This window comes from Neofelis nebulosa, chromosome 15 (assembly GCF_028018385.1).
Source record: "Neofelis nebulosa isolate mNeoNeb1 chromosome 15, mNeoNeb1.pri, whole genome shotgun sequence".
Lineage (NCBI taxonomy): Eukaryota > Metazoa > Chordata > Mammalia > Carnivora > Felidae > Neofelis > Neofelis nebulosa.
The window spans coordinates 524,207-551,934 of NC_080796.1; the positions used below are offsets into that span (position 1 = coordinate 524,207).

The 27,728-nt window shown below is 37.5% G+C and overlaps 1 protein-coding gene across 1 annotated transcript; it reads right to left on the reverse strand.

The window, feature by feature from the left end:
* Window positions 1-1,074: 1,074 nt before the first annotated feature.
* On the reverse strand, window positions 1,075-26,569 carry LOC131496441 (ankyrin repeat domain-containing protein 26-like). The gene is made up of 6 exons (XM_058701990.1): window positions 26,411-26,569; window positions 14,760-14,930; window positions 12,533-12,566; window positions 11,818-11,953; window positions 1,642-1,855; window positions 1,075-1,081 (listed from the first exon to the last, which is right to left on the reverse strand). Exons 1-6 carry the CDS (start codon window positions 26,524-26,526, stop codon window positions 1,075-1,077), a joined length of 678 nt encoding a protein of 225 aa, XP_058557973.1. The 5' UTR covers window positions 26,527-26,569.
* Window positions 26,570-27,728: the final 1,159 nt, after the last annotated feature.

The window sequence follows — 27,728 nt, forward strand, 5'->3', positions numbered from 1 at the left end:
ACAGTTGAAAAAAAGCCAGGAGAAAGCATTATGCAACTTCGTTAGTTTCAGTCAGTAATAACTCTGGTAGATGTTGTAGGAAAGGAAGTTTGAAATTATTCAGGAAAGTTAGAGTTGAAAATTACCCCCTTTCCCACAGGTATAATTATTCCTCCATAGGACAGATAATTCAGTTTCTCATTAAAAAGAGAAGTTGCTGTTTATAAGCAAGTTTATCAACTCACTGGAAATGAAATCTCCACTTGATGAAACCTTACAGGTACCTCCAAAAATGATGTGCAGTGAAAGAGAGCATCTGTGGATGTTGTTTACACAACATACATGTGCAGATTACTGTCGTCCAAGACTACGCTGACTAGTCTAATATCTGTTGCCTATGCTTTTTGTTTCTTCTTCCACAACACTTGCAACTTACCTTGTTGATGCATACCTACTTTAGGAATCACTTAAACATCCATTCTAGAACACGACAGGATACGTATTAATTAAGTAAACAATAAAGAGTAATATGACCTTTCAGCATACACTTTTGAATTAATTTTATCTACCTATGACAGAGATGTTGAAAAAACTTATCAGTAATCAGTTTCTGTATTACTTTTTTTTAGTTTATTCATTTTTGAGAGAGAAAGGGAGAGCCCATGCAAACAAAGGAGGGGCATAGAGAGAGAGAGGGAGGCAGAAAATCCAAAGTGGGCTCTGCACTGACAACACACAGCTCGATGTGGGGCTCGAACTCACGAACCCTGAGATCATGACCTGAGCCAAAGTCGGATGCTTGACTGACTGAGCCACCCAAGGGCCCCCATTTTACTTTGTTTAAATTTTTTATTGAGAGAGAGATGACGCAAGTGAGCGAGGGCAGAGAGAGAGAAAGAGAGACAGAATCCCATGACGGGCAGACAGAGAGGGAGAGACAGTGAGAGAAGAGGAGCTCACCTGAAGCGGGGCTCGTGCTCACCCAAAGCCGGGCTCGAGCCCACCCAAAGCAAGGCTCAAACTCACGAGATCATCACCTGAGCCGAAGCCAGATGCTTAACCAACTGAGCCACCCAGGCACCCCCACTTTACCTTTTAACCCCTGCATGTTAAGAAGCAAACGGAATCAATTTTGGGGAATTTTACTGTCTTGAGAAAAATGACCATTTTATACTCTGTTGGTAGGTACAGAAAGTAATATAAACTTTCCTGAGAACAATTTAAAAATATGGATCAAAGACCTTTTTTAAAATTTTTATACCTTATCCAGATAACATTATATTGAAGAATTGATTCCAAGTAAGTAACCAGACATGTAGAAACAGATTTCTATAAAAGACATTCTTGACAGCATTAATTAAAATACAGAAAGATGAAAAACAGGCAGAATTCAATCTCTTAAATAATGATGTCTCTTGGACTATGGTGGACTTTTATATGGCCATTAAAATTATGATTTGGAATATACATTAAAGTATTAGAAGTATTCACTGTTAAGAACTTGCTGTGTTTTTTCCAAGAATCGCACACCTCACAACACTAAACAAGTATTCTTTCCAGAAAAATCCCATAAGGTAAGTCAGCAATTACAAAACTGCCTCTACACATCTTTGGAAAAAAAGGAAACAGTTGAAATATTTCCTTAAAGCCAAGATGCTGTACCTCAAACTGCAGAATTCACATTCCCATTCAACTTTTTGATGCTCTAACCGTGATATCATGTCTTTGGTTTCTTGTAGCTCGTTTTGTAGTGCACTAACCATTTTTTCCATTTTTGTCATTTTTCCCATAAGAAGTTTACAGTGATTTTTGTTAAGTTTCCTTAATTTCTCGTAGGAAACACGTATATCTTGGATTTTCAAGAAGCCAGCATAATCTGCATCAGAGAAGAAACAGAAATAAAATAGATGAGTACTTTTTGCATATACAGGCCTGTGCATCTTCAATTCACTCATTCACACATTGAATAAATATATACCTTCATTGGAAGATGTTATACTCAGCTCTACACATACAATAGAGAAGACCCCTGGCTCTTGATTAGCTTAAAGTCTAGTGAAGGAGAAAGACAACTCAAACGGTAATTCTAAATTCAGATAGTTCCTATTAGAAGACAGAGTTCTGTGATCATAACTTGATCTAGATTGGGCCCAAGGAAGATAGATGTCCCTGAGGAAGAGATAACTATACTGAGGAATGAAGGAGGAGCAGGAGGCAATTAAGCAAAGGAGGAAGACAAGCACTCTCGACAGTCTAGAGCATGTGCTGAAGTTCCACTGTAATCTACTTCTGGACAAGATGGGGTAACACATACTGATTGATCTTCCTCTCTTCCTACCTGAAGCAAGCAAAAACAAAACAGACAAAATACAATTTTAACATGATTGTCAAGACACAGAACTTCAGAAAATGAAGGACAATGATCCCTGAAAACAAAACACGTTAGCCTAACACGTATGCCCAAACTCATTCCCTTGAGAGAGTTTTCAGGCTACGACACAGGAGACATAAATTATTTAAGTAGATTTCACCATACTCCTTGTGTCAAGGTGGCAAAACTGAGAGTGTGGTGAAGTCAAGACAGATAGAGACGACAGGTCAGCATCCAGGAGAGGAGAAAGCAGGACACAGAAAGAACCCTGGGCATCTGCACAGGGTCCCCTTTGGCTATTCAGCAGAGTAACAACCAGTGCATACATGGAAGGAAGTCATCAAGGGAAAAAAATCTGAAAAGAGTAGAGGAAACACTGCCTGGTGCTCCCACAGCACGAGGGACAGTGTCTATTCACATTAGCTAAGATAGAAAAACTCATAATTTGCCTTAGGCTGATCACCACTCTGGATTCAGCCAATAATTCGTAAGAGCAAGACTAAAGGATCCAAGTGTTTGTAAGTAACTTAACTCTATCTCCAAACAAAGCATGAAAAGATAACTAGAGGCATAGAAGCTATAGTTTTAAAAACCAAATAACACTTACAGAGATGTAAATTATGTTAGCCATGAACAATACGATGGGTAGGAATAAACACATATTAGACATCACAAAACAAAAGACTGAAGTTTAACATTGGAAACCTGGGAGAAAACTTCAACTGGGAAATATACAATTGCCCAAAGAGGCAGGGGAAAGGGACAGGAAAAAAATATGGCCCAAATCTTCCTAAATTTCATGAAAACTATAATCCCACTGACCCAGGAAGGATCTGTCTAGGAAAGAAGAAATGGAAGTCAACTCTTGTAATTTGCCTAAACTATATACGATGTGGTATAACATTACTGGAAGGGAGACTGTGATGCTGAAGCCATAGACTATAAACCCTAAACCAACCACTAAAGCAGCAAAACTGAAAAGTTCTAGCTAGGAAGCCTAAATAAATAAGTGAATAAATGAATACATGAATAAATGAATACGTGAAAAAATAAATAAATGGATAAAACTGAATCATAAAAATTACTCGATTAAAAGAAAGCAGAAAAAGAAGAGAACGGGAACAAGGAGCAGATAAGACAAATGCAAATCAAACAGCATGATGACAGATTCAAATCAACTATCTCAAAAATCACAGTAAATGGCCCTTTGTAGCAACGTGGATGGAAGTGGAGAGTGTGATGCTAAGTGAAATAAGCCATACAGAGAAAGACAGATACCATATGTTTTCACTCTTATGTGGATCCTGAGAAACTTAACAGAAACCCATGGGGGAGGGGAAGGAAAAAAGAAAAAAAGAGGTTAGAGTGGGAGAGAGCCAAAGCATAACAGACTCTTAAAAACTGAGAACAGGGCGCCTGGGTGGCTCAGTCGGTTGAGCGGCTGACTTCGGCTCAGGTCACGATCTCGCGGTCCGCGAGTTTGAGCCCCGCGTCGGGCTCTGGGCTGATGGCCTGGAGCCTGGGAGCCTGCTTCCGATTCTGTGTCTCCCTCTCTCTCTGCCCCTCCCCCGTTCATGCTCTGTCTCTCTCTGTCTCAAAAATAAATAAATGTTAAAAAAAATTAAAAAAAAGAAACAACTGAGAACAAACTGAGGGTTGATGGGGGGTGGGAGGGAGGGGAGGGTGGGTGATGGGTATTGAGGAGGGCACCTTTTGGGATGAGCACTGGGTGTTGTATGGAAACTAATTTGACAATAAATTTCATATATTGAAAAAAAATCACAGTAAATGAAAACGGTCTAAAAGCCTCAACTAAAACGCAGACTGTCAAAATGGATAAAAAAGGAAGACTCAACTATATGCCACCTATACAAAATGCACTTTAAATGTCAAGACAGAAATTTGTTCAAAAGATAGAAATATGATATGCCACACTAACACTTGACCAAAGAAGGCTGAGCTAGAGTGGCTATATGAATAGCAGACAAAACAGTTTCAAGCAAAAAAATCATTACCAGCAGTAAACAGGTCATTATATAATCATAAAAGGGTCAATTAAGAGCAATCTTAAATGTTCATGTATCTGTTAATAGCTTAAAAGTACATGAAGTAAAAATTGATAGAACTGAAAACAGAAATAGGCAAATTCACAATTATAGTCTGATATTTCAATAGGCTCAACATCAGCAAGGGCATAGTAGACTTGGCCACCACTATTCTTCTCAAGGATCTATGGAACACTTACCAAAAAAGACTATGTTCTGGGTCAAAAATAAGCCTTAATAAAAGGAAGAAGTCAATAGGCCTGAAGTCATAATAGTGTGTTCCCTGACCACAAAACAATCAAATCAGAAAACAAGCACAAAAATATCTCTGGAAAATACTCAACTATTTGTGAACTACAGAACACTTCGAAATATCCCCTGGGTCAAAGAAGTAATGAAAAAAGAAAAAAAAAATAGAAAGGATTCTGAACTGAATGAAAATGAAAACATAGTAGAATTTGTAGTGCTACCCTAGTAGCACTCACATGAAGACTGATAGCACTGAATGTATACATTAAAAAAGAAGAGGGAAGTGCGGTGCTCCTTGCTGCCTTTGTGGCTCCTCCCCCAGCTTCACAAGTGCCCCGCCCTGCCCCGCCCCACTCTGGTAGTGGCTGGAGAGCAGGTGTTTTGTTCACAGGCTCACAGCAGGCACTTGGCCTTGTGGGGGCGGGGTCCGCCACCTGCCGGGAATTGAAGGTGGGGGAGTAGCTGTAGGAGGCGACCCCCCTAGACTGAGGTGGGCATGGGCCGGGCCCCAGGCTCTGCTGGAGCGGGAGGCGGCGGCAGTGGCAGAGGCATGGCCTTCTGGAAGGGAAATCCCAATGCCTGTGCACCTGTCTCTCCTCCCTTCATCTCCGCCCCTGCTATGAGTTGTGTGTTCTAGCTCCCCATCTTTTTCTCACTACCTACATCATCACCCTTCTTCTGACTTCGCTTCCCAGCTTCTTGCGACCCTTTCTCTCACTTAAGCTTCAGTTACTCAGGCTCTTTTCACCCTAGTCCTGCCAGAGACTTCATATGCCAGCATTCTCTTTCATGGGATGTCCCCATCCTTCCCCTCTCCCCACATCCTATTCTGGGCTGATGGCAGCCAGAAATCCTTCCTATTGCATTTACCGGCAGTTTCTACCTGGCCCTGAAGCTTGGCGCAGATCAAGTCCACCACACCCACGCTGAGAAGGACCCCTAGGAGAACCACTTGTCCCATGGTGGTATTGGACAATATGTTCTCGATTTTCCTCTGGTTGCTTATTTTAGTCTGAATATTTGTTACCTCCACCGCTATACTTTACAAACGTATGTTTTGGCTGCATGACAAGGAGTTAGAAATGAGCCAGAGACCATTCGCAGGTAAGGAGAAGATTTAGACATTTAGGATTAAAGGAAGAAAGGAGAAACAGAATGTTAAGAAGGTTAGATTCCTCAAAGTATTTTGATATCTTTTGTGATCTGAGGAAGTGGAGATTACTGAGCCTACACAGATTGACATTTTGGGAGAAAATTTCATGATGCTTGATTCGCTCTTGGAGTAACGTGAACACAAGTTCTCAAACCTGCATATCCTCTCAGTTGGAACCAGCTGTATATATGAATGTTCACTTTCATCAGAACTTGTATCAGAGAAAGAATGGGAGTCTGGTTCAATGAAAATGACTACGTCCGGGACCTGAAAAGGGTCATTCTGTTTCCTAATAGTGTATATGGCCATTTTAGTGGGCACAGATCTGGATGTTTACAGTTTACTTGGAGTATCCAGGACTGCAAGCAGTAGAGAGATAAGACAAGCTTTCACGAAGTTGGCATTGAAGCTACATTGTGAAAATGTCGATAATGACCCAAAGCAATCTACACATTCAGTGCAATCCCAATCAACGTTGCACCAGCATTCTTCTCAGAGCTAGAACAAACAATCCTACAATTTGTATGTAACCACAAGATCCCAGATAACCAAAATAATGTTGAAAAAGAAAACCAAAGCTGGAGGCATCACAATCCCAGACGTTAGCCTCTACTACAAAGCTGCGATCATCAAGGGAGTATACTATTGGCACAAAAAGAGACACAAAGGCGAATGGAATAGAATAGAGAATCCAGAAATGGACCCACAAATGTATGGCCAACTAAACCTTGGCAAAGCAGGAAAGAGTATCCAATGGAAAGAAGATAGGCTCTTTAGCAAATGGTGCTGGGAGGGCTGGACAGCAACATGCAGAAGAATGAAACAGGACCAGTTTCTTACACCGTGCATAAACTCAAAATGGATGAAAGACCTCAATGTGAGAGAGGAAACCATCAAAACCCTAGAGAAGAACACAGGCCACAACCTCTTTGACCTTGGCTACAGCAAATTCTACTCAACACATCTCTGAAGGCAAGGGAAATAAAAGCAAAATTGGACTATTGGGACCTCATCAATGTAGAAAGCTTCTGCACTTCAAAGGAAACGATCCACAAAATTAAAAGGTACCAACGGAATGGGAGAAGATATCTGCACATGACATATCGGATAAAGGATTAGTATCCATACTCTAGAAAGAATTGGCCAAACTCAACACCCAAAAAACAAATAATCCAGGGAAGAAATGGGCAGAAGACATGAATAGACACTTTTCCAAAGAAGACATCCAGAAGGCCAACAGGCACATGAAAGAATGTTCAACGTCACTCATCATCAGGGAAATACAAATCAAAACCACATTGAGATACCACCTCACACCGGTCAGGGTAGATAAAATTAACAACACAGGAAACAACAGACATTGGTGAGGATGTGCAGAAATGGGAATTCTCTTGCACTGTCGGTGGGAATGCATGGGTGGTGCCACTGCTCCGGAAAACAGAGTGGAGGTTCCTCAAAAAATTAAAAATAAAATTATCCAACAACCCAGCAATTGCACTACTAGGCATATATCCAAGGGATACAGGAGTGCTGATTCATAGGGGCACATGTACCCCAACATTTATACTATCAACAATCACCAAATTATGGAAAGAACACAAATGTCCATCAACTGATTTATGGGAAAAGAAGATGTGGTTTATATATACAATGGATATTACTTGGTAATGAGAAAGAATGAAATCTTGCCATTTGCAACAACATGGATGGAACTGGAGGGTAGTATGTGAAGTGAAATAAGTCAGTCAGAGAAAAACAGATATCATATATTTTCACTCATATGTGGATTTTGAGAAACTTAACAGAAGAACATGGGGGAATAGAAGGAGGAAAATAGTTTCAAACAGAGAGGGAAGCAAACCATAAGAAACTCTTAAATACAGAGAACAAACTGAAGGTTCATGGAGGGGTGGGGGAAGGGGAGAATAGGTGATGGGCATTGAGGAGGGCACTTGTTGGGATGAGCACTGGGTGTGGTATGTAAGTAATGAATCATGGGAATATACTCCCAAAGCCAAGAGCACGATGTATACACTGTACGTTAGCTAACTTGACAATAAATTATATTTCATTAATTAATTAATTAAACTATAGCCATGTGTGTTTGTGGGGGGGGGGGGAATCTAACAATACGCTAAGGGATAATTTGTTATTACCAAATGGGGTTTATCCCAGAAATGCAGAGTTGGTTTAAGATTCAAAAACCGTATCTATCTCTGTAGATAAAATAAGTTCCTTGTCAAAATTCAACATCCATTCCAGATAAAAACTTTCGGCAATCCTGGAATACAAGGGAACTTCAATATGATTTAAAACAAAACAAAACAAAACAAAACAAAACAAGTCATGATAACTCTATAGCTAACATTATAAACAATGGTGAAAAACTGAATGCATTTCCTATAAGATCAGGAAGAAGACAGGAATGACATTCACTGAATGACTTCTTCTGTTCAGCACTATACTAGCAGGTCTAGCCAATGCAATCAAACAAGATAAAGCAACAAAGGACATCCAGATAGAAAATGAAGTGAAACTGTCTCTACTAGCAAGGACATGGTCACAAAATAGAAGTTGGCAATCTCCAGCCTATGGTCCATGTTACTTGTTTTGGTAAATTAAATTTTATCAAAATACAGCCATGTCCATTAATTTATGCAGTATCTATTGGCTGCTCTTATAGTACAATGGAAAAGCTGATTAGTTGTGACAGAGAATGTATTGGCTACAAATCTACAATATTTACCATTGTTAGTAAAATAGTAGTTAAAAATGAATTTTATGACCTTTGCTTATGTAGAAAATCTGACAGGATTAAGAAAAACGCTACTAGAATTAATAAATGAATGTATTATGGCACATGGATGACTCAGTCGGTTGAATGTCTGTCTCTTGATTTCAGCTCAGGCTATGATCCCAGAGTCATGGGATGGAGCCCTATGTCAGGCTCGCACTGAGCATGGGGACTGCTTAAGATTCTCTCTCTCTCTCTCTCTCTCTCTCTGCCCCTCTCCCCTGCTCATGTATTCTCTCTAATATTAAATATATCCATACATATAAACTTATCAAGGTTGGAGGATACAGAATCATTACACACAAATCAACTGTATTTCTATATATTAGCTATAAAGAATCAAAAATTAAAATTTCAGGGCATCTGGGTGGCTCAGCTGGTTAAGCACTGGGCTCAGGCTCAGGTCATGATCTCACCGTTGGTGATTTCAAGCCCCACGTCGGGCTCTGTACTGATAGCTTGGAGCCTGGAGCCTGCTTCAGATTCTGTCTACCTCTCTCTCCGCCCCTCCCCAACTCATGCTCTGTCGCTCTCTCAAGAGTAAGCATTAAAAAAAATTAAATTTAAGATGTATTATTTACAACTGCACTGAAAATAAAAAAAATAATCACAGTTAATATCATAAAAGACAGAAAGACCTATACATTAAACACTACAAAATATTACTGAGAAAATTTTAAAAGACCTATATCAAGGGAGAGATATATACTCTGTTCAGGGGTTAAAAGATTCAATAGAGTCAAGAAGCCAATTCTCCCCAAATAAATCTGTAGATTCAACATAATCTAAACTTAATTTCCAGAAGACCACCAGAGTTGTGGTTTGTTTGTTTGTTTGTTTGTTTGTTTTAAGAAACAGACAAACTGATTCTAAAATTCACGTGGAAATGCAAAGGATCCAGAGTAGCGGAAGAACACTGAAAAGAACAGAGCAGGACGACAAACACTACCTGATTTCAAAAATCCTTATAAACTGGCAGTGATTAAAACAGCATAATATTGGTACAAAGATGGACAAAGAGATCAATGAGACAGAATAGAGCCCATACATAAAGCCACACATATGTGGCCAACTTATTATGACAAAGGACCAATGGCATAAAGTGGAGAAAACACAGCCTTTTCAATAAGTGGTGCTGGAACAACTAGATATCCATATGCAAAAGAATGAACTTGTATCCATACTCTGTATCACAAATAAAAAAGAATATAAAATCAGTCATAGATCTAAATGTAAGACCTAAAACTATATAACTTCTAAAAGAAAGCATGAGATAAAAGCTTTGTGACCTTGTGCTATGCAAATATTTCTTAGATATGAAAACCAAAAGCAAGAATCATACAAGAACAAATGAATGTGTAAACTGGACTTCACCAAAAAGAAAAACTGCTCTTTAAAAACACTGTTGAGGGGCGCCTGGGAGGCGCAGTCGGTTAAGCGTCCGACTTCAGCCAGGTCACGATCTCGCGGTCCGTGAGTTCGAGCCCCGCGTCAGGCTCTGGGCTGATGGCTCGGAGCCTGGAGCCTGTTTCCGATTCTGTGTTTCCCTCTCTCTCTGCCCCTCCCCCATTCATGCTCTGTCTCTCTCTGTCCCAAAAATAAATAAAAAACATTGAAAAAAATTTAAAAACACTGTTGAGACAAGGAAAAGTCACAGAGTGGGAGAAGAAAAACCTTGCAAAAAAAAGAGAGGTGAGAAAGGAACTGTACCTAGCTCTTTCCACCATCTTTCTGTGCCACCATCATGATGCAAGTGAATGTCGTGGCAGATGCTTCCCAAAGCATAACAATACTGAAAAGAGAAGCAAACGCCAGGTTCTTACTAGGCCATGCTCCAAAGACATTGTCCACTTTCTAACTGTGATGATGAAGCATGGTTACACTGGTGAATTTAAAATCATTGATGATCAAAAGAGTTGGGTAAATTGTTGTGAAACTCACAGGCAGGTTAAGCAAGCGTGGAGTGACTGGCCCCAGAATTGATGGAAAATGCAAAGATCTAGAAAAATGGCAGAATAATCTGCTCAGTTTGGTTTCATTATACTGACCACCTCAGCTACAGTCATGGACCATGAAGAAGGAAGATGAAAACACACAGAAGGGGAAATCCTGGGATTCTTTTTCTAGGGATGTAATACATATGTGAAAATAAAATGCCTCAGTGGAAACAACAACAACAACAATAACCACAAAAAAAAGAAAACAAAATAAGGAACTGTGTCTAGAATATACAAAGAATTCTGAAAACTCAACAAGTAAGAAAACAAACAAACAAATTTTTAAAACAACCAAAGATTTGGACAATTCAAAGAAGATACACAGATGGCAAACAAGCACATGAAAATATGCTCATCAGTTATTAGGGAAATGTATATTGAAACCATAATGAGATATATACTAAATATCCATCCGAATGGCTAGGATTTAAAAAGCTGACAATACTAAGTGTTCATGAATATGTATGTAGGAATTGGTGCTCTCACAGACTGCTGTTGGGAATGGAAAACCATACAACTCCTTTAGAAAACAATTTGGCAGCTTCATAATAAGGGAATATGAAGGGACATGAGATTTTTAAGGGTGATGAATATGTTAACTGTCTGGATTATGGTTATCGTTTCATACGTGTAAACATATGTCAAAACTATCAAATGACACACTTCATATATGAACTAAACTTCATATATGAACTAAAAATGTTGGAAACGAAAAGCTCTTTCACAGGAAGAAATGTCTAAAACAGTGGATAAGACACAGACGGAAAGAAGGATGTAAAACAATACAAGATGAAGCCAGAGGACTGTGGCCTTTAACCTAATAGCAATGAGAAGTACTAGCTAAGCTTTAAGCAAGGGGGTACCATGATGAAAGACACATTTTTTTAAAAACATATACTAATTATGGTTGCAGTGTAGACCAAGGTCCTGGGTGGTAGAACAGCAGGGAAAACAGTCCTGAAGTTATTTCAGTCATCTAGGAGAAAAATAATGACCTGAACTGGGTGAAGGCACAGAAGAGAAGCAGAGTTAACAAACACATTAGATGTGCCATTCTCTCTAAGAAAGGTAGAGTAGAAATGATGACTCTTTGGCTGAGAGGATACAATAGTTCTGCTTTTATTTTAATATAAAACATATTTCTGAGATGAGCAGCTCTATAATACAGCAGTGTTCTATGGTGCAGTAGTAGGCAAGGTGTGCACATATTACTACAGCAATATACGTACCTTTACAATCCATGCCAAGTTGTTCAATCAGCAACATGAAATTCTTAGAGTAAGGCAACTCACAATGCTCTGAAGCTGCTTCAGATGACTGAATGAAGTCGACAAGATCATCCATAGAAGTAATTTGCTTTTTGACCTACCAATGAATAATACCATTTCAAAATGTCCCCCAAATATTTATAAAATATACTAGTTGTAGAGAAGTGATAAATAGCCATCTTTTTATAAAAGCAAAAACAGGGGCACCCGACTGGCTCAATCGGTTGAGCATCCGACTCCATTTTGGCTCAGGTCATGACCTCAGGGTTCCTGAGTTTGAGTCCCACGTTGACCTCCACAATGACAGCATGGAGCCTGCTTGGGATTCTCTCTCCCCCTCTCTCTCAGCCCCCCCCCCACTTGTGCGTGCTCTCTCTCAAAATACATTTTAAAAATAAGTGAATGAACATTTAAAAGCAAAACCATAGAGACTTTTTAAAAGAACGGATTTTTATCAAAAAGACACTGTTATCCATAGCTAGTATTTCTAAATAACTTTTTCACAGCAAATGTCTCTACAACAAAGGAAGATTTTCTATTTTTTCACTACATCTTTCATAAAGTAATTTTTTGCCACTGAACAATATTCCTAACAAATATGTATCAAAATAATATAATAAAATAAAAATAAAACAAATAATAAATAAAATAAAATTACATTGTCTCTTTTGCTTACCTTGTTCTTTTTCTTAGAAATTTTCTTTGCAGGTCTGAAAAAAAAAACAATTCTTTTCAGGCAAATATTAAATACTTAAAATACAAAGCGTATCTAAACCTATTGTTTCTGATATAAAATCTCTGCATTTGAATCTAATTTTCTACAAAGGGGATTAAACAACAGAGTAACATTAAACAACATAGAAAACATACTACTGCTAATATTAACAAGGGATTAGGTGTATCCAGTTCTAGTATATGTGCTGCTGAAGCAAGCACAACAAAGTACTAAAGTTAGGTAATAACTAACAAAAGCAAAGGAAAATCCTAATGCTACTTGCATTATTTGATAGGAATGATACCATTGTTTGTGTTGTTGTCATTTTACTAAAAATAAACTTTTACTGGCACTAAAACCTACTTGGAAAGTGCAAGTTAAGTCCCTATATGAAAGAACCCCTTTTTAACAATCATGATATTAACGTGTTGAAGACTCACTATGCAACTACTCTCTAGGCATTACTATGAGCACTTTACATGTCTTCAAGGTATTTGAAGCCCCACAACAATCCTATGAAGTAGGTTATTATATTAGGTATTTTACACAGGAAGAAAATGAGGCACAGAAAGTCGAAGTGACTTTCCCAAGAAGACCTCGTCGCTGGCCAAGAACAGACCCTGAATTCAAACCCAGGAATGTGCCTTCAAAGCATGTGTTTTATACTATGTGGTTAAAGTAATACTCCAGTGTTTCTAACTAATATGACAGCAAATGAATCTATATTATGATTCGATTTCTAGCTATAGTGATACATAACAATTTCTGAATCTTACACATTTTTTAAGAGACTTTATACTTGGCAAGATGAGAAATCTACTTTCAATAAACTAAAGATTTGCTTCTTCTAGAGAAGTTCCTCAACAGGCATTCATTCATTCATTCATTCATTCATTCCACTGTTTAATTCCACATTTAACACATACTTATTGAGCATACAATCTGTGTCAATGGCACTGTTGGTACAGGAAGCATGGTTTTGGTAATTTAGAGCTCTCTAGTCCAAAAGGAATAATCTGTTATGGATTACTAGTTTCTTTTCCAATTGTAAATAAACAAAATCTTCCCCTTTCCCCAGAACCTAAATAATATTAATTTAATAGAACCAGATACTTTAAAGTCCCTAACACAATCATAGCTATTTGTGATACTATCAAAGGCACTGGATATCTAAAATCATCAAGGAAGGATTAGTTTTATTCAGAATGGCCTCAGTGTTTGCATACATTTATGATAAGTGTGTGTGTGTGTATACAAATATATACATATAGAACTTATACACATATACTTATATATACATATATAAGAAATTATACATATAATTTGTATATTATGCATATGCATATACATATAAATATAATATGTATATTATACATATAATATACATATAATAAATATACATATACATACATATAAGAAATTATACAGCCATATATATAAATATATATAAATATATAATTAATTAATTAATTAATTAAATTATTAAATTAAATTGATTTACTTATTTTAAATTATTTAATTATTTAATTAAATTAATTAATTTAATAAATTAATTAATTTAATTTAATATATTTTATATATATACATATATACAATATATACTTGCATACATACATATATATTTTTAAATCTGCACATTCAATTGTATGAGAATACCCCATTGTGGAACCAATTCAGAATAAATCAACTTCTTGCACAAAATCACATGAATAAGAGTAATAAAGACAATTACTATAATTTTTAAAAGATAATGTAATACAATCAACAAACTTCCTAATGTTTGCAAATGCAAACAAAATTAAATTAACTAACCATGTCTATCTCTATTGATCATTTCCAACAGAATACATTCTCTAAAAGCTCCCATCTTAAAATAAAAAGAGAAAGAAAATGCCTTTGCAATTCACATTCTTTTTCAGTTATCATCCATTTCTCTATTACCTTTCCCTATTAAAATGCTGTAAGGAGTTGTTTACACTTACTCATCTTCCATGCTTCCATGGTGACTACTCAAACTGCTCCTTGACAAAGTCATTTACCCTCATCACAACTTTTCAAGCAGTGTGTTTGATATGTTGAGTATTTCTTGCTTTAGCTTGGACCTACCTACACTAAAGCATTTTATTTCCACAAAAGGTAATCACTGCTAAAATTCCTTCACAGGCACATAGGAATTTATAGATTTTACCTGTTTTCATGCTGATCCTTTTCACTGGAATGGCTGCCATCATTCTTTTGTAGTGGACCACCAGTTAGGGAATCTGCCTTCTGCAACACTGGTGTGATCACAGATCCTTTTGATGTCCCTTTTTCATTTTCACCTTTCTTTAACTTCTTCATATGTAAACCAGGTTCCCTCCTTAAAAAAAACAAAGCCATTAAAAAGCCATAAAAAAGCCAATGTTTTCTAATAATTTTACTGATAAAGAATAAAAAGACCATTTTCATCAAGTTCTGAATTTTACCCATCTGACTTAATTTGATTAATTCAGAGAACAGTGCTGAAGTACCAACCGTACAAAAGGAAATACTCATCTGTTGCTTCAAACACAGGTAAATATACAATTAGAATACAATGTGATTTGTAAGAATTGACATGTGAAAAGCTGTAAGTGAGGACGAGAAAGGCTTTACTGAAGAGGGAAAATAAACAGCAGAGGTCACCAGGGAAAGAAACGGGAGAAAACCATTTTCTTAGAGATTAGAATGTGAGCACAAAGATTACACAGATGGCATCTAGGTGCCTTGAAAGGAAAAAGTATAAGCTTATAGGAACTTGGAAAAAAAACCATAAAATACATGGAAGCAAGTAGTAAGAGATCAGTCAGGAAAGAAATTCTGAAGAACCTTGAAGGTTACACTAAAAAGTTAGAGTTCATTTCCTAAAGGCAGTGACTCTTAGACATGGGAGTAATAACTAGATGTGTGCTCTATTTGTGGCTTTGCTTTTAAATATAAGAATGCTTAATTTCAACAAAGTTTTAAAGTAGCATGAGGTCCATATAACATGAAAGAAGAAATCAGGGAAATATCTTAGGGGAAAAACTACTTTTAAAATACCCATATGTCAGAGCGATATCAGTATGATAGCTGAACAAGATGTACCTTGTTGCGTCTCCCCACCTACAACAAACTGGCATCTTATCCACCCACGGGAAAACTGCCTTTGCAGGAGCTGTGGGAATCTAGCACCGTATTCCAAGGGACCAAGGAAAAGTCTTGCCTACCTGTGCATCAGGTAACAGGCAGACATACTACAGTCTAATCTGTGGACCTAGCAATAGCCCATAAAGTGCCTCCAGCCCCTCCCTCTCAGCCGCATCTGGGAGTCCCTCCCTAGAAAACACTCTCTAAGATAATCACCCGTGGATGAGAGAGCCTTTTTGGAAAACCAGGTGTCCTGCAGAGAATTTCCAGCATCCCACTGGAGCAAAAAAATCAGGTTTGGACACACTGAAGAGGTAGTCATTAAAGACTGGAGGAGGTGACTGCTACTTCAAATGCAAAGACAGCAATGCAAAACTGCAAAGAATATAAAATATCAAGGAAATATTATACCATCAAAGGATCACAATAATATTCCAGTAATCAATCGGAAACACAGGGAGATCTGTAATTTATTCAAAAAAGAATTCAAAAATAGCAGTTTTAAGGAAACTCAATGAGTTACAAGAAAAACACAAAAGCCAATTCAATAAAATCAGAAAAACACTCTATGAATAAAATGAGAAGCTTAACAAAGAGCTGGAAATAGTAAAAGCTAACTAAACAAAAATCCTGGAGCTGAAGAGTATAATGAAGGAGATGAAAAAAGCAAGAGTGATCACTTACAGGAAATGGATCAAGCAAAAAAAAAATGTGAATTGAAAGACAGGAACTATCAAATTATCCAGTCAGCAGAGAACAAAGTCAAAAGAATGAAAAAGAGTGAGAAAAGACTATGTGACTACAAGTGAACCCTCATAAGGCTATTAGCAATGTCTCAGCAGAAACCTTCCATGCCAGGAGGCAGTGGGATTACATATTCAAAGTGCTAAGAGAAAAAAGACTACCAATCAAGAATACTTTACTCAGCAAAATTATCCTTCAGAAATCAAATCGAATAAATACATTTGATACACCGCATTAACAGGATAAAAAAAATCATATCATCATCCCAGCATGGGAGAAAAAAGCATTTGACCAAATTCAACATCTTTTCAAGATAAAAACTCTCAACAATGTGGGTACTGAATTATCACACCTGGACATAATGAAGCCCAATATGATAAGCCCATAGCCAACATCATATGCAGTGGTAAAAAACGGAAAGCTTTTACTCTAAGTTCAAGAACAAGGCAAAGTTGCCCACTTGACCACTCCTATTCAACAGGATAGAGGAAGTCCTAGCCAAAGCAGTCAGGCAAGAAAAGGAAATAAAAGGCATCCAAATCAGAAAAGAAGAAGTAAAACTGTCTTTGTTTACAGATGATATGTTCTTATATATAGAAAATCCTGATGATACCACCAAAAAGCTGTTCCATGGATGAAGGATACCAAATCAACATAAAGATGCAGGGGTGCCTGGGTGGCTCAGTCAGTTAAGCTTCTGACTTCAGCTAAGTTCATGATCCCATGGTTTATGGTTCAAGCCCTCTATTGGGCTCTGTGCTGACAGTTCGAAGCCTGGAGCCTGCTTTGTATTCTCTCTCTCTCTCTCTCTCTCTCTCTCTCTCTCTCTCTCTCTCTTTCTCTCTCCCCCTCCCCTGTTCACACTCTGTCTCTTTAGCCTCTACTACAAAGCTGTGATCATCAAGACAGTATGGTATTGGCACAAAAACAGACACACAGACCAATGGAATAGAATAGAAACCCCAGAGGTGAACCCACAAATGTATGGCCAACTAAACATTGACAAAGCAGGAAAGAGTATCCCATGGGAAACAAAGACAGTCTCTTTCTTCTGGGAGAACTGGACAGCAACATGCAGAAGAATGAAACTAGACGACTTTTCTTATACCATACACACAAATAAACTCAAAATGGATGAAGGACCTGAATGTGAGACAGGAAACCATCAAAACCCTAGAGGAGAAAGCAGGAAAAAAAACCTCTTTGACCTCCGCCGCAGCAATTTCTTATTTGACACATCTCCCAAGGCAAGGGAATGGAAAGCAAAAATGAACTATTGGGACCTCGTCAAGATAAAAAGCTTCTGCACTGCAAAGGAATCAATCAACAAAACCGAAAGGCAACCGACAGAATGGGAGAAGATAGTTGCAAATGACATATCGCATAAAGGAAGGGCTAATATCCAGAACCTGTAAAGAACTCACCAAACTCCACATCCACAAAACAAATAATCCAGGGAAGAAATGGGCAGGAGACATGAATAGACACTTTTCACAAAGAAGACATCCAGATGGACAACAGACACATGGAAAGATGCTCAACGTCACTCCTCATCAGGGAAATACAAATCTAAACCACACTGAGATACCACCTCAAGCTGGTCAGAGTGGCTAAAATGAACAAATCAGGAGACTACAGATGCTGGCAAGGATGTGGAGAAACAGGAACCCTCTTGCACTGTGGGTGGGAATGCAAACTGGTGCAGCCACTCTGGAAAACAGCGTGGAGCTTCCTAAAATAATTAAAAATAGAACAACCCTAGGACCCAGCAATAGCACTGCTGGGAATTTACCCAAGGGATACAGGAGTGCTGATGCATAGGGGCACATGTACCCCAATGTATACAGTAGCACTTTCAACAATCGCCAAATTATGGAAAGAGCCTAAATGTCCATCACCCGAGGAATGGAGAAAGAAGATGTGGTTTATATATACAGTGGAATACTACTTGGCAATGAGAAAGAGTGAAATCTGGCCATTTGCAACAACGTGGATGGAATAGGAGGGAATTATGCAAAGTGAAATAAGTCAGGCAGAGAAAGACAGATACCATATGATTTCACCTATATGTGGATCCTGAGAAACTTGACAGGAGACCATGGGTGTGGGGGATGGGGAAAAAAAGTTACAGAGAGGGAGGGAGGCAAACAATAAGAGACTCGTAAACACTGAGAATAAACTAAGGGTTGATAGGAGGTGGGGGAGAGGGGAAAGTGGGTGATAGGCATTGAGAAGGGCACCTGTTGGGATGAGCACTGGGTGTTGTATGGAAACCAATTTGACAATAGATTATATTTAGTAAAAAAAAATTACAAAATCAGCATCAAGAGATCCGTTACATTTCTAAACAATAACAATGAAATAGCTGAAAAAGAAATATAAGGAAAAAATCCCCTTCCCCAAAGCATCAAAAAAAACAAAATATTTTGGAATAATTTTAATCAAGGATTTCTGAAAGATAGGTACAGTAAAAACTACAAGACATTGGTAAAAGAAATAGCAGAGACACAAACAAATGGGAAGATACCCCGTTGTTATGGATTCGAAAAATTAGTATCATTAAATATCCACATTACCTGAAACCACCCACAGAGTTAATGCAATCCTTGTCAAAATTCCAATGACCTTTTTCACAGAAATAGGAAAAGCATTCCTCAAATGTGTAAGAAACAAGAAAGACCCCAAATAGCCAAAACAATCCTAAGAAAGAAGAACAAAGCTGGAAGCATCACACTTGCTGGTGTCAAACTATTACAAAGTTATGGTAATAAAAACCGTATGAAGTTGCACACACAGACACACACAAAAACAAAACACAAAGATGAATGAAACAGAATCAAGAACCCAGAAATAAACCCATGCATAAAGTCAACTAAAAACCCATGCATAAAGTCTCTTTGTTAAGAGACCCAAGAATACTCAAAAGAGAAAAGGTAATCTCTTCAATACATGATGGTGAGAAAACTGGCTATTAACATGCAAAAGAATAAAACTGTGCCTCTACCTTACACCACTCACAAAAGTCAACCCAAACGCAAATAAAGACTTCTATATAAAATCTTAAATCATAAAACTCCTAGAAGAAAACAGAGGATAAAAGCTCCTTGACATAGATCTTACGAATGATTTAGAATAGGACATCCAAAGTACAAGTAATAAAAGCAAAAACAACCAATGCAATCAACAATGTTTCTGCACAGCAAAAGAAACAAGCAACATGATGGAAAGGCAACCTATGGAAAGGATGAAAACATTTGCAAGCTACAAATATGAAAAACGTCAATATCTAAAATGTGTGAGGAATTCGTACAATTCAACAGCTAAAAACAAATATAATTAAAAACTGGGCAAGGCACCTTAAAAGACGTCTCTCCTCAAAACATATTCAAATGGCCAGGGGTACACAAGAAGGTGCTCGATATCACTATTCATCAGGGAAATGCAAATCAAAACTGCAGTATATAGATATCACTTTGACCTATTAAAATGGCTATTGTCAAAAAGACAAGAGATATCATTGGCAAGGATGTACAGGAAAGGGATTCCTTGTACTCCTGTAGGACTGTAAATTGGGACAGCCACTATGTAAAACAGTATGGTGGCTCCTCAACAAACTAAAAATAGAACCTCCATATGAGCCAATAATCCCATTTCTGGGTATATATCTTAAAGCGATGACATCCTTATCTTGGAGAGATATCTGCAGCCCTATCTTTATTGCAGCATTATTTACAATAGTCAAGAAACTTGGGGCGCCTGGGTGGCTCAGTCGGTTAAGTGGCCAACTTCGGCCCAGGTCATGATCTCATGGTCCATGAGTTCAAGCCCCACGTCGGACTCTGTGCTGACAGCTCAGAGCCTGGAGCCTGTTTCAGATTCTGTGTCTCCCTCTCTCTGACTCTCCCCCGTTCATGCTTTGTCTCTCTCTGTCTCAAAAATAAATAAACGCTAAAAAAAAATTAAAAAAAATAGTCAAGAAACAACCTAAGCATCCATCAGTGGATCCATGGATTAAAAAAATATGGTATACAGTTACAATGGAATATTTTCAGCCACAAACAAGAAGGAAATCCTGCCATTTGTGACAACATGAGTGAAACTTGAGGGCTTTATGCTTAGTGAAAAGAAGTCAGACACAGAAGACAAACACTGCATGATCTGACTTATATGTGGAATTAAAAAAAATTTCACAAGAAACAGAACAGACTGGTGGTTGCCAGGGTTAGGAGGCTGTGAGAAATGGGTAGATATTGGTCAAAGGGTACAAACTACCTGTTACAAGATTAATAAATTCTGGGGATTTAATGTGCAGGATGGTGATTACAGTGAACAATACTGTATCATATCATTTGAAAGTTGCTACAAGACTAGATCATCACAAACAAAAAATGATATTTATGTGAGATGATGGAAGTAATAACACTATTGTGGTAATCATTTGACAATATAAAAGTGTATCAAATTAATACAGGTACACCTTACAGTTAGTTACACAGATGTATGTTACTTATATCTCATAAATCTGGAAAAACTTAAAAAATTCAAAAGTACTCATATGTTATTATCTATCACTCAAAAATGACAATCATCTGATTAGTTGTGCTTTTGTTTAAAAAAAATGGTTTGCAGCGCCTGGATGGCTCAGTACGTTAAGTGTATGACTTTGGCTCGGTTTGTGATCTAAGGGTTTGTGGCTTCAATCCCCACATCGGACTGTGTGCTGACAGCCCAGAGTCTGGATCCTGCTTTGGAATCTTTGTCTCCCCCTCTCTCTGCCCCTCCCCAACTCTCACTTTGTCTCTCTCCAAATGAAGAAACATTTTAAACAATTAAAAAAAATGATTTGGTAAATTTTGTATACTTTTAGCCTAATATCTAATCCTGATAGAAAAAAATGGGGGATTCACCAAAAAGAAAATTATAATTCTGTTTTCATGGACTAAATGCATGCAACAGAATATTATTACCATACAGCTACGTACATTTCCAAAAATAATGAAATTTCCCACGGATTATTTAAGACTTAAACATGAGCCCCGAAGAGCACCAAAAACAAAAACAAAACTAACAATTTTTTTTCAAAAACTGTTATACAGATAACTTTCTTCGTGGAAATAACATCCAAGAAAAGAAGAATCTTTCTGAAAGCAATTGTCAAACAATTCCTCTCAACTCAAATTTCAAAAATGAATCTGTAATTATAGAATTTGAAATAGCTTTCAATTTGAACCCAGTCAATAGAAGCAACTTTTAAGTAGAAAACATCTGGTGAGAGCCACCTCAAACTTAGAAAAAACAAAACAAAACAAAACAAAAAGAAACCCTAACACGTAGCCATGGTAACAAGAAGCCACCAGAATCAGTTTTAAATGTGTTAATCAATGTGCACCAGCCCTACTCACCAACCAATCCATTTCAGCTCCTTCCTTCTGAAAGACAGCAAATAAAGGACAAAAATGACTCCAATACACATGCTTCAGCGTGGCAACCAATCCACAACAGTATCACCCAAATAAGCATGGTGCTTCAGATGATGACAAACCATTTAATTTTCTGAAAGTCCCCCCATCCTTAAACTCCACTCTTCCCCAAACCCTGTATAAGAATAGCAGACTGCTCTGTTAGAAACGACTATAACTAACCAGCATAGCTCGCTCTTATTTGTAAGTGATCAATTACAACTTCATCTTTTTATTTCAGATATTGAGGGCTCATAATCTTTGGCAAGAATTTTTAAAGTCCTATAATAATTTGCCACCATATTTTAGTTTCCTTAATAAATATAAAGGAAGTTTGCTATTCCTTTGATACATTTCACCATAATGAAAACTAACATAAATACAACTAAAAGAATAAGTAGCAAGTAAACACAATATTGGACCCCCTAAAATCCAAAAACTGTATATAACTGGCAGGTTTACTTGTCAGAATGAACCCATGCCAAACTTTGTCAAGGTGGGGACTAGTATTATGTTAAAAACTATACACACAAGTTAAACTCCGTTCACTCAATAAACATTATTGAAGAAGTACTATATAGACTAGAACATTTTCTAGGCACTGAGGACATGGCAATGAACAGATAACAATCCTACTCATGAGTGAAGTAAACATACAATAACAATAAGCTACACAGGCAAAATATACAGTATTAGAGGAGAAAAACTAAAGCAGAGAAATCACATTTTGATGTGTTATAGGGAAAAGGGTAGTTGAAGTACTAGTCAGGATGGCCAAGAAAGGCCTTGCTGAGAAAGTGACTTTTAAGCAAAAACCTGAAAGGAAAAACAAACAAAAAAGGAAAAAGCAAGCCATGAGGTATCTGAGGGAAAGCATTGCAGATAGAGTCAACAGCAAGTACAGAAGTATGTCCGAAGTACTTAAAGAGTAGTGAGAAATCAGTATGGCTGGACAGAATAAAAGGGGTAGAAAAGAGTTCAAATCAGAGAGAGAGAAGGAGACACCTGATCATATACAGGCCTTGTCGGCATTAGGAAGAGTTTTGTCATGTACTCTGAGTGAAATGGGAGGCAATTAAGCTTTGAGCAGAGGAAAGACACAATCCGACTTACGTTTTACTAGATCCAATGTGTTTAGAATTAACGGAAACAGAGGAAAAACAAAAGAAGAAACAAACAAACAAGAAGACCATTTAGTTACCTATTACACCAATATAAACAACAGATGATAGTCTCTTGGTCATGGAAGATGTGTTTGGATTCTCGATATATTTTTTTTTTAATTTTTTTTCAACGTTTTTTAATTTATTTTTGGGACAGAGAGAGACAGAGCATGAACAGGGGAGGGGCAGAGAGAGAGGGAGACACAGAATCGGAAACAGGCTCCAGGCTCCGAGCCATCAGCCCAGAGCCTGACGCAGGGCTCGAACTCACGGACCGCGAGATCGTGACCTGGCTGAAGTCGGATGCTTAACCGACTGCGCCACCCAGGCGCCCCTCTCGATATATTTGAAGGAAGACATGACAAGATTTGCTGACAGATGAGATGTGATGTGTATGAAAAGGAAAATGAAAAGAGAAAGAAAAAGTGAAAGAAAAAGAAAAGAAAGACAGGAGTCATAGATGACACCAAGTTTTTTAGCAGAGCAACTCATAGAACTGTTATTAACTCAATTAGGAAAGACATGAAAGGCAAATATAAAGAAAGAATATCAGGAGTTCAATTTGGGACATGTTAAGTTTGCAATAGCTATCGAGAAAGAGATATCAAGTAGGCAGTTTGATAGGCGGGCCTGGAATTATGGAGAGAGATCCGGGCTGGAGAAGTAAACTTGAGGATCATTAGAATATACAAGATAGTAAAAGTCAAGAGAAGGAAAATCAAAGGCAAATTCCTGGAAGACATCAATGGGTTAAAAGGTGTGGGATGAGAAGAAACAAGCAAATCAGGCTGAGGTGTACAGACTAGAAAGACAGCGGGAAAATCAGATGAGTGAGTGACAGCCTACAAGCAACATGGAGACAGAATTTTGGAGGAGAGAGTTTTCCACTGGGTCAGATATCGCTGAAAGGTTAAGTAAAATGAGATGTATGAAATTGTTTAGATTTATTAAAGTGAAAATCGGTGGTAACCTTGAAAAAACAATTCTGGAGGAATGAGAGGGAAAATTGCTACAATGAATTCAAGAGTGGATGGGAGGGAGGGAAATCAGGATCAAAGAGTGAAGAAGGCTGTTGATGGATTTCATAGCTAAGTGGAATGGTCATGGTTGATTTAATTTTCTATTATTGCTGTAGTTTTCAATTGTTACATAATGATTAGGTATTCTTGTAATATTTGGAAGTCTTAAAAATTGCATATATGTAACACTAGTTTTTTTGTGGTTTTTTTTTTTGCTTTTTTAAAATGCCAGACCAAGGTACAAAATAACTCACAAAATTATACACTGAGAAGACTCCTTAAATTTTTTCTAGATATATATTATATAAGCTGATTACCATTTTTCTCATGCTTAGAAAGACCACAGAAAAACTAAGTTTCAAGGGCAGTATTTCGTGCTTGATAAAAATTATTGAACTCTAAGGGCACCTGGGTAGCCCAGTGCACGAAGCATCCAACTCTTGATTTCGGCTCAGACATGATCTCTAGGTTCTTTAGCATTGAGTTCTGCACTGACTGCATGGAGCCTCCTTGGGATTCTCTCTCTCCCTCTCTCTTTGCTCCTCCCCCACTCATGTGTGCATGCTCTCTCGCTCTCTCTCTCTCTCTCTCTCAAAATAAACAAACATTTTTAAAACGTCACCCAACTCTAGGATATTTTATACTATCCAAAGTAATGAGTCATATTAAAATTTTATACACAGAAGTAAAAGGGGTTGGGAATGCAGAAAATAGTCCTACTTTGTAAACTGAATTGTCACAAATTGTATAACATGAAGGCACTGTTGAAAAATTTGTTGTGGTTCATGTTGAAATATATTCTCTAAAAAGGCAGGATAATGGCATGCAAGCAAGGTACCTTTATAAAAACGATTCATTGCATTACCAGCATCTTGGCTTATAGCACAGGGGCCATGAAATATTTATATAGAATATGAGACATGTTGCCACGTGAATCCTCTTGGCAATAATCAGATTAAGTTGAGGGTCCAACATTGGAGCACTCATGCACTGGGAAACAAAACCAAAAATCTAATAACTAGCAATTTTGTTGGTAGACTGCCAGTGTAGCAGGGAACTTCCGTTTGCAATTCAGTAGATATTAAAAGTATTCTAACAAAATGTGCATAAGACATGACGTCAAACCAAACCATATGCTTTAAATATACTTTGTTAAACCATCAGTACACATAGACCTAAATTCATTTTTTAAAATGGTCACATACTCCATTACTTTATAGAAGTGAAACTTTACTTCCATATTAATGAATGGATATTTAGCCTATCTCTGGGGCCCATAGGTGGCTCAGTCTGGTGAGCATCTGACTGTTGATGCTGGCTCAGCTCATGATCTTGTGGTCGTGAGATCGAGCCCTGTGTTGGTCTCTGCACTGTTAATGTGGAGTCTGCTTGGGATTCTCTCTCTCTCCCTCTCTGTCTCTGCTCCCCCTCAATACTTGGGCTCCCGAGTGTGCACATTCTCTGTCTGTCTCTCAAAATAATTCAATAAACATTTAGACTATCTCCAAATGTTTGATATGGGAATGCTATAATAAATATCCTTCACATATACATGTAACATATTTATATAAGTAACCTTAATATATCTGTCCTATTTTGTATATGTAATAATATATAATAAATGCCCTTATAGTGTGTGTGTGTGTGTGTGTGTGTGTGTGTGTATGTTTGCATGTGCAGGCACACACGCTTGCTTATAGAAGTCACATATTTCAGAAGGACCCAGTCCTGGCAATGACACCATTGGAATAAAGAGATGACCTACCTGAAATATTTTTCTCACGTTATATTATTTATTTTTGACAGTGACAGAGACAGAGCACAAGCAGGGGAGGGGCAGAGAAAGAGGGAGACACAGAATCTGAAGCAGGCTCCAGGCTCTGAGCTGTTAGCACAGAGCCTGACACAAGGCTCAAGCTCATGAAGTGCAAGATCATGACCTGAGCCAAAGTTGGATGCTTACCCAACTGTGCCACCCAGGTGGCCCAACATATTTGAAATTTTGAAATACACTGCTAAATCACCTTTCAGAAAGGAGTTACCAATTTCATCCAGCCACAGTGTCTAAAAATGTCATTTTCCTCACATTTCCTAACTTTGGTTATTTTTTTAAATAAAATATTTATCACTATGACTGCAAAAAATGGTATCTCATTGGTATTTACATTTTTCTCATTAGCACGTAGGATGAAATTTCTCCACAAAAAATACGAAATTTGTTCATCAAGAACATTAGCTTAAACTAGAAAAGATTGTTGCATAGGAAAATAACAATTATCTACTATTTAAATATTGCTATAGGCTTACATATCAGAATCTTTATTTTCTGTAATAGGCAATTGATCGTTATCAGTTTTTCCATTCTGTCTTTGTGGAATTAATCCAGCAGCCGCAGCATCATGTATGTTTTCTGATACTTCCATGTCACTTCCTCTGTGCTTCTTTTTTTCTTCAACTTTTAATGGAACTCGATACTAAAGGTAATTGTTACTTTAGTCAATAAAAGAAGGTTTTTTCATTAACTTTATCAGTTGACACTTAGTTTGTCATAAATTCAATGGAGGAAAATATTTTGTGTTTACTTTATCATTACAATAACTGTAATTTTTATAAACTCTGCTTCATTTCTGTTGAAAATAAAAAAAGGCAGAAGTTACCAAAATTTCTAAAAGGGCTTTCTTAATTTTGTACTCTTATTCATATCCACACTTTGCTACTGAGAATTCCCCACCCACCCCCACCCCATCTGACCAAGAGATACAAAGAAATAAAAAGACAAGAGACAAAATTTGTCCTTTTCTATCCTTACCACCTGGGTTTAACACAACAGCCAGATTTAAAACATGTGACATAGAGGTCCTCCAGTAACAAAACCAGGAAGCTTTCCTCTTTCTGCACGGAGCTATACTTTCCCTGACTGCCTTTTACAATTCTTTTCTTTTGGATCCTAAGGTTCTCAAAAAAAGTCACAGTGTCCCCTAAAATTTATGAACCAAAGTCTGCCACAACCCAAAAGGAACAAAGTGAAATGGACGTTAGGGTGGAATTATGGGTAATTAGTAATGCTCTCCGAATCTCACATTCAATAACCATAAAATTTTATAGGGAGAGGGTATAAAAGTAATGATCACCTTTAATCCCATTTGCTACTGATAATGCGAGTAAAACTCAAAAAGCTTAAACGATTTGTCCCAAGTTCCTAAAGTGGCATTAGCTAGCATTTTATGGCACCAAAAGAGACGATACAATTCTTGAATGCTGAATCAGAGAAATGACCACAAATTCATTAAATTAGTCAGATGCATGAAAAGTGTGACTTTGGCACAGTAAATTAATACCTTGATAGGGGATGAGTAGATTAGCTAATTATTCTTTTAAAGGAGGGTATCTCTAGATTTTGTCTATTTCTAAAGTCCACACATCTCAAAACTCAGTTTTCTCCCTTGGAGTTAAATACTGAAGGTTTGCTGAAGGTTTATGCTACCTACATGGTAAAAATCATACAGGCCAAAAGGTATCATACTTTAGTGAAGGTTTGACTCAACAGAAACATCTGAGAATGAGATTTTAAAAATGTGAAAAAAGGGGTGATAATACAAATAGCTGTTATTAAGCCTATCTCAAA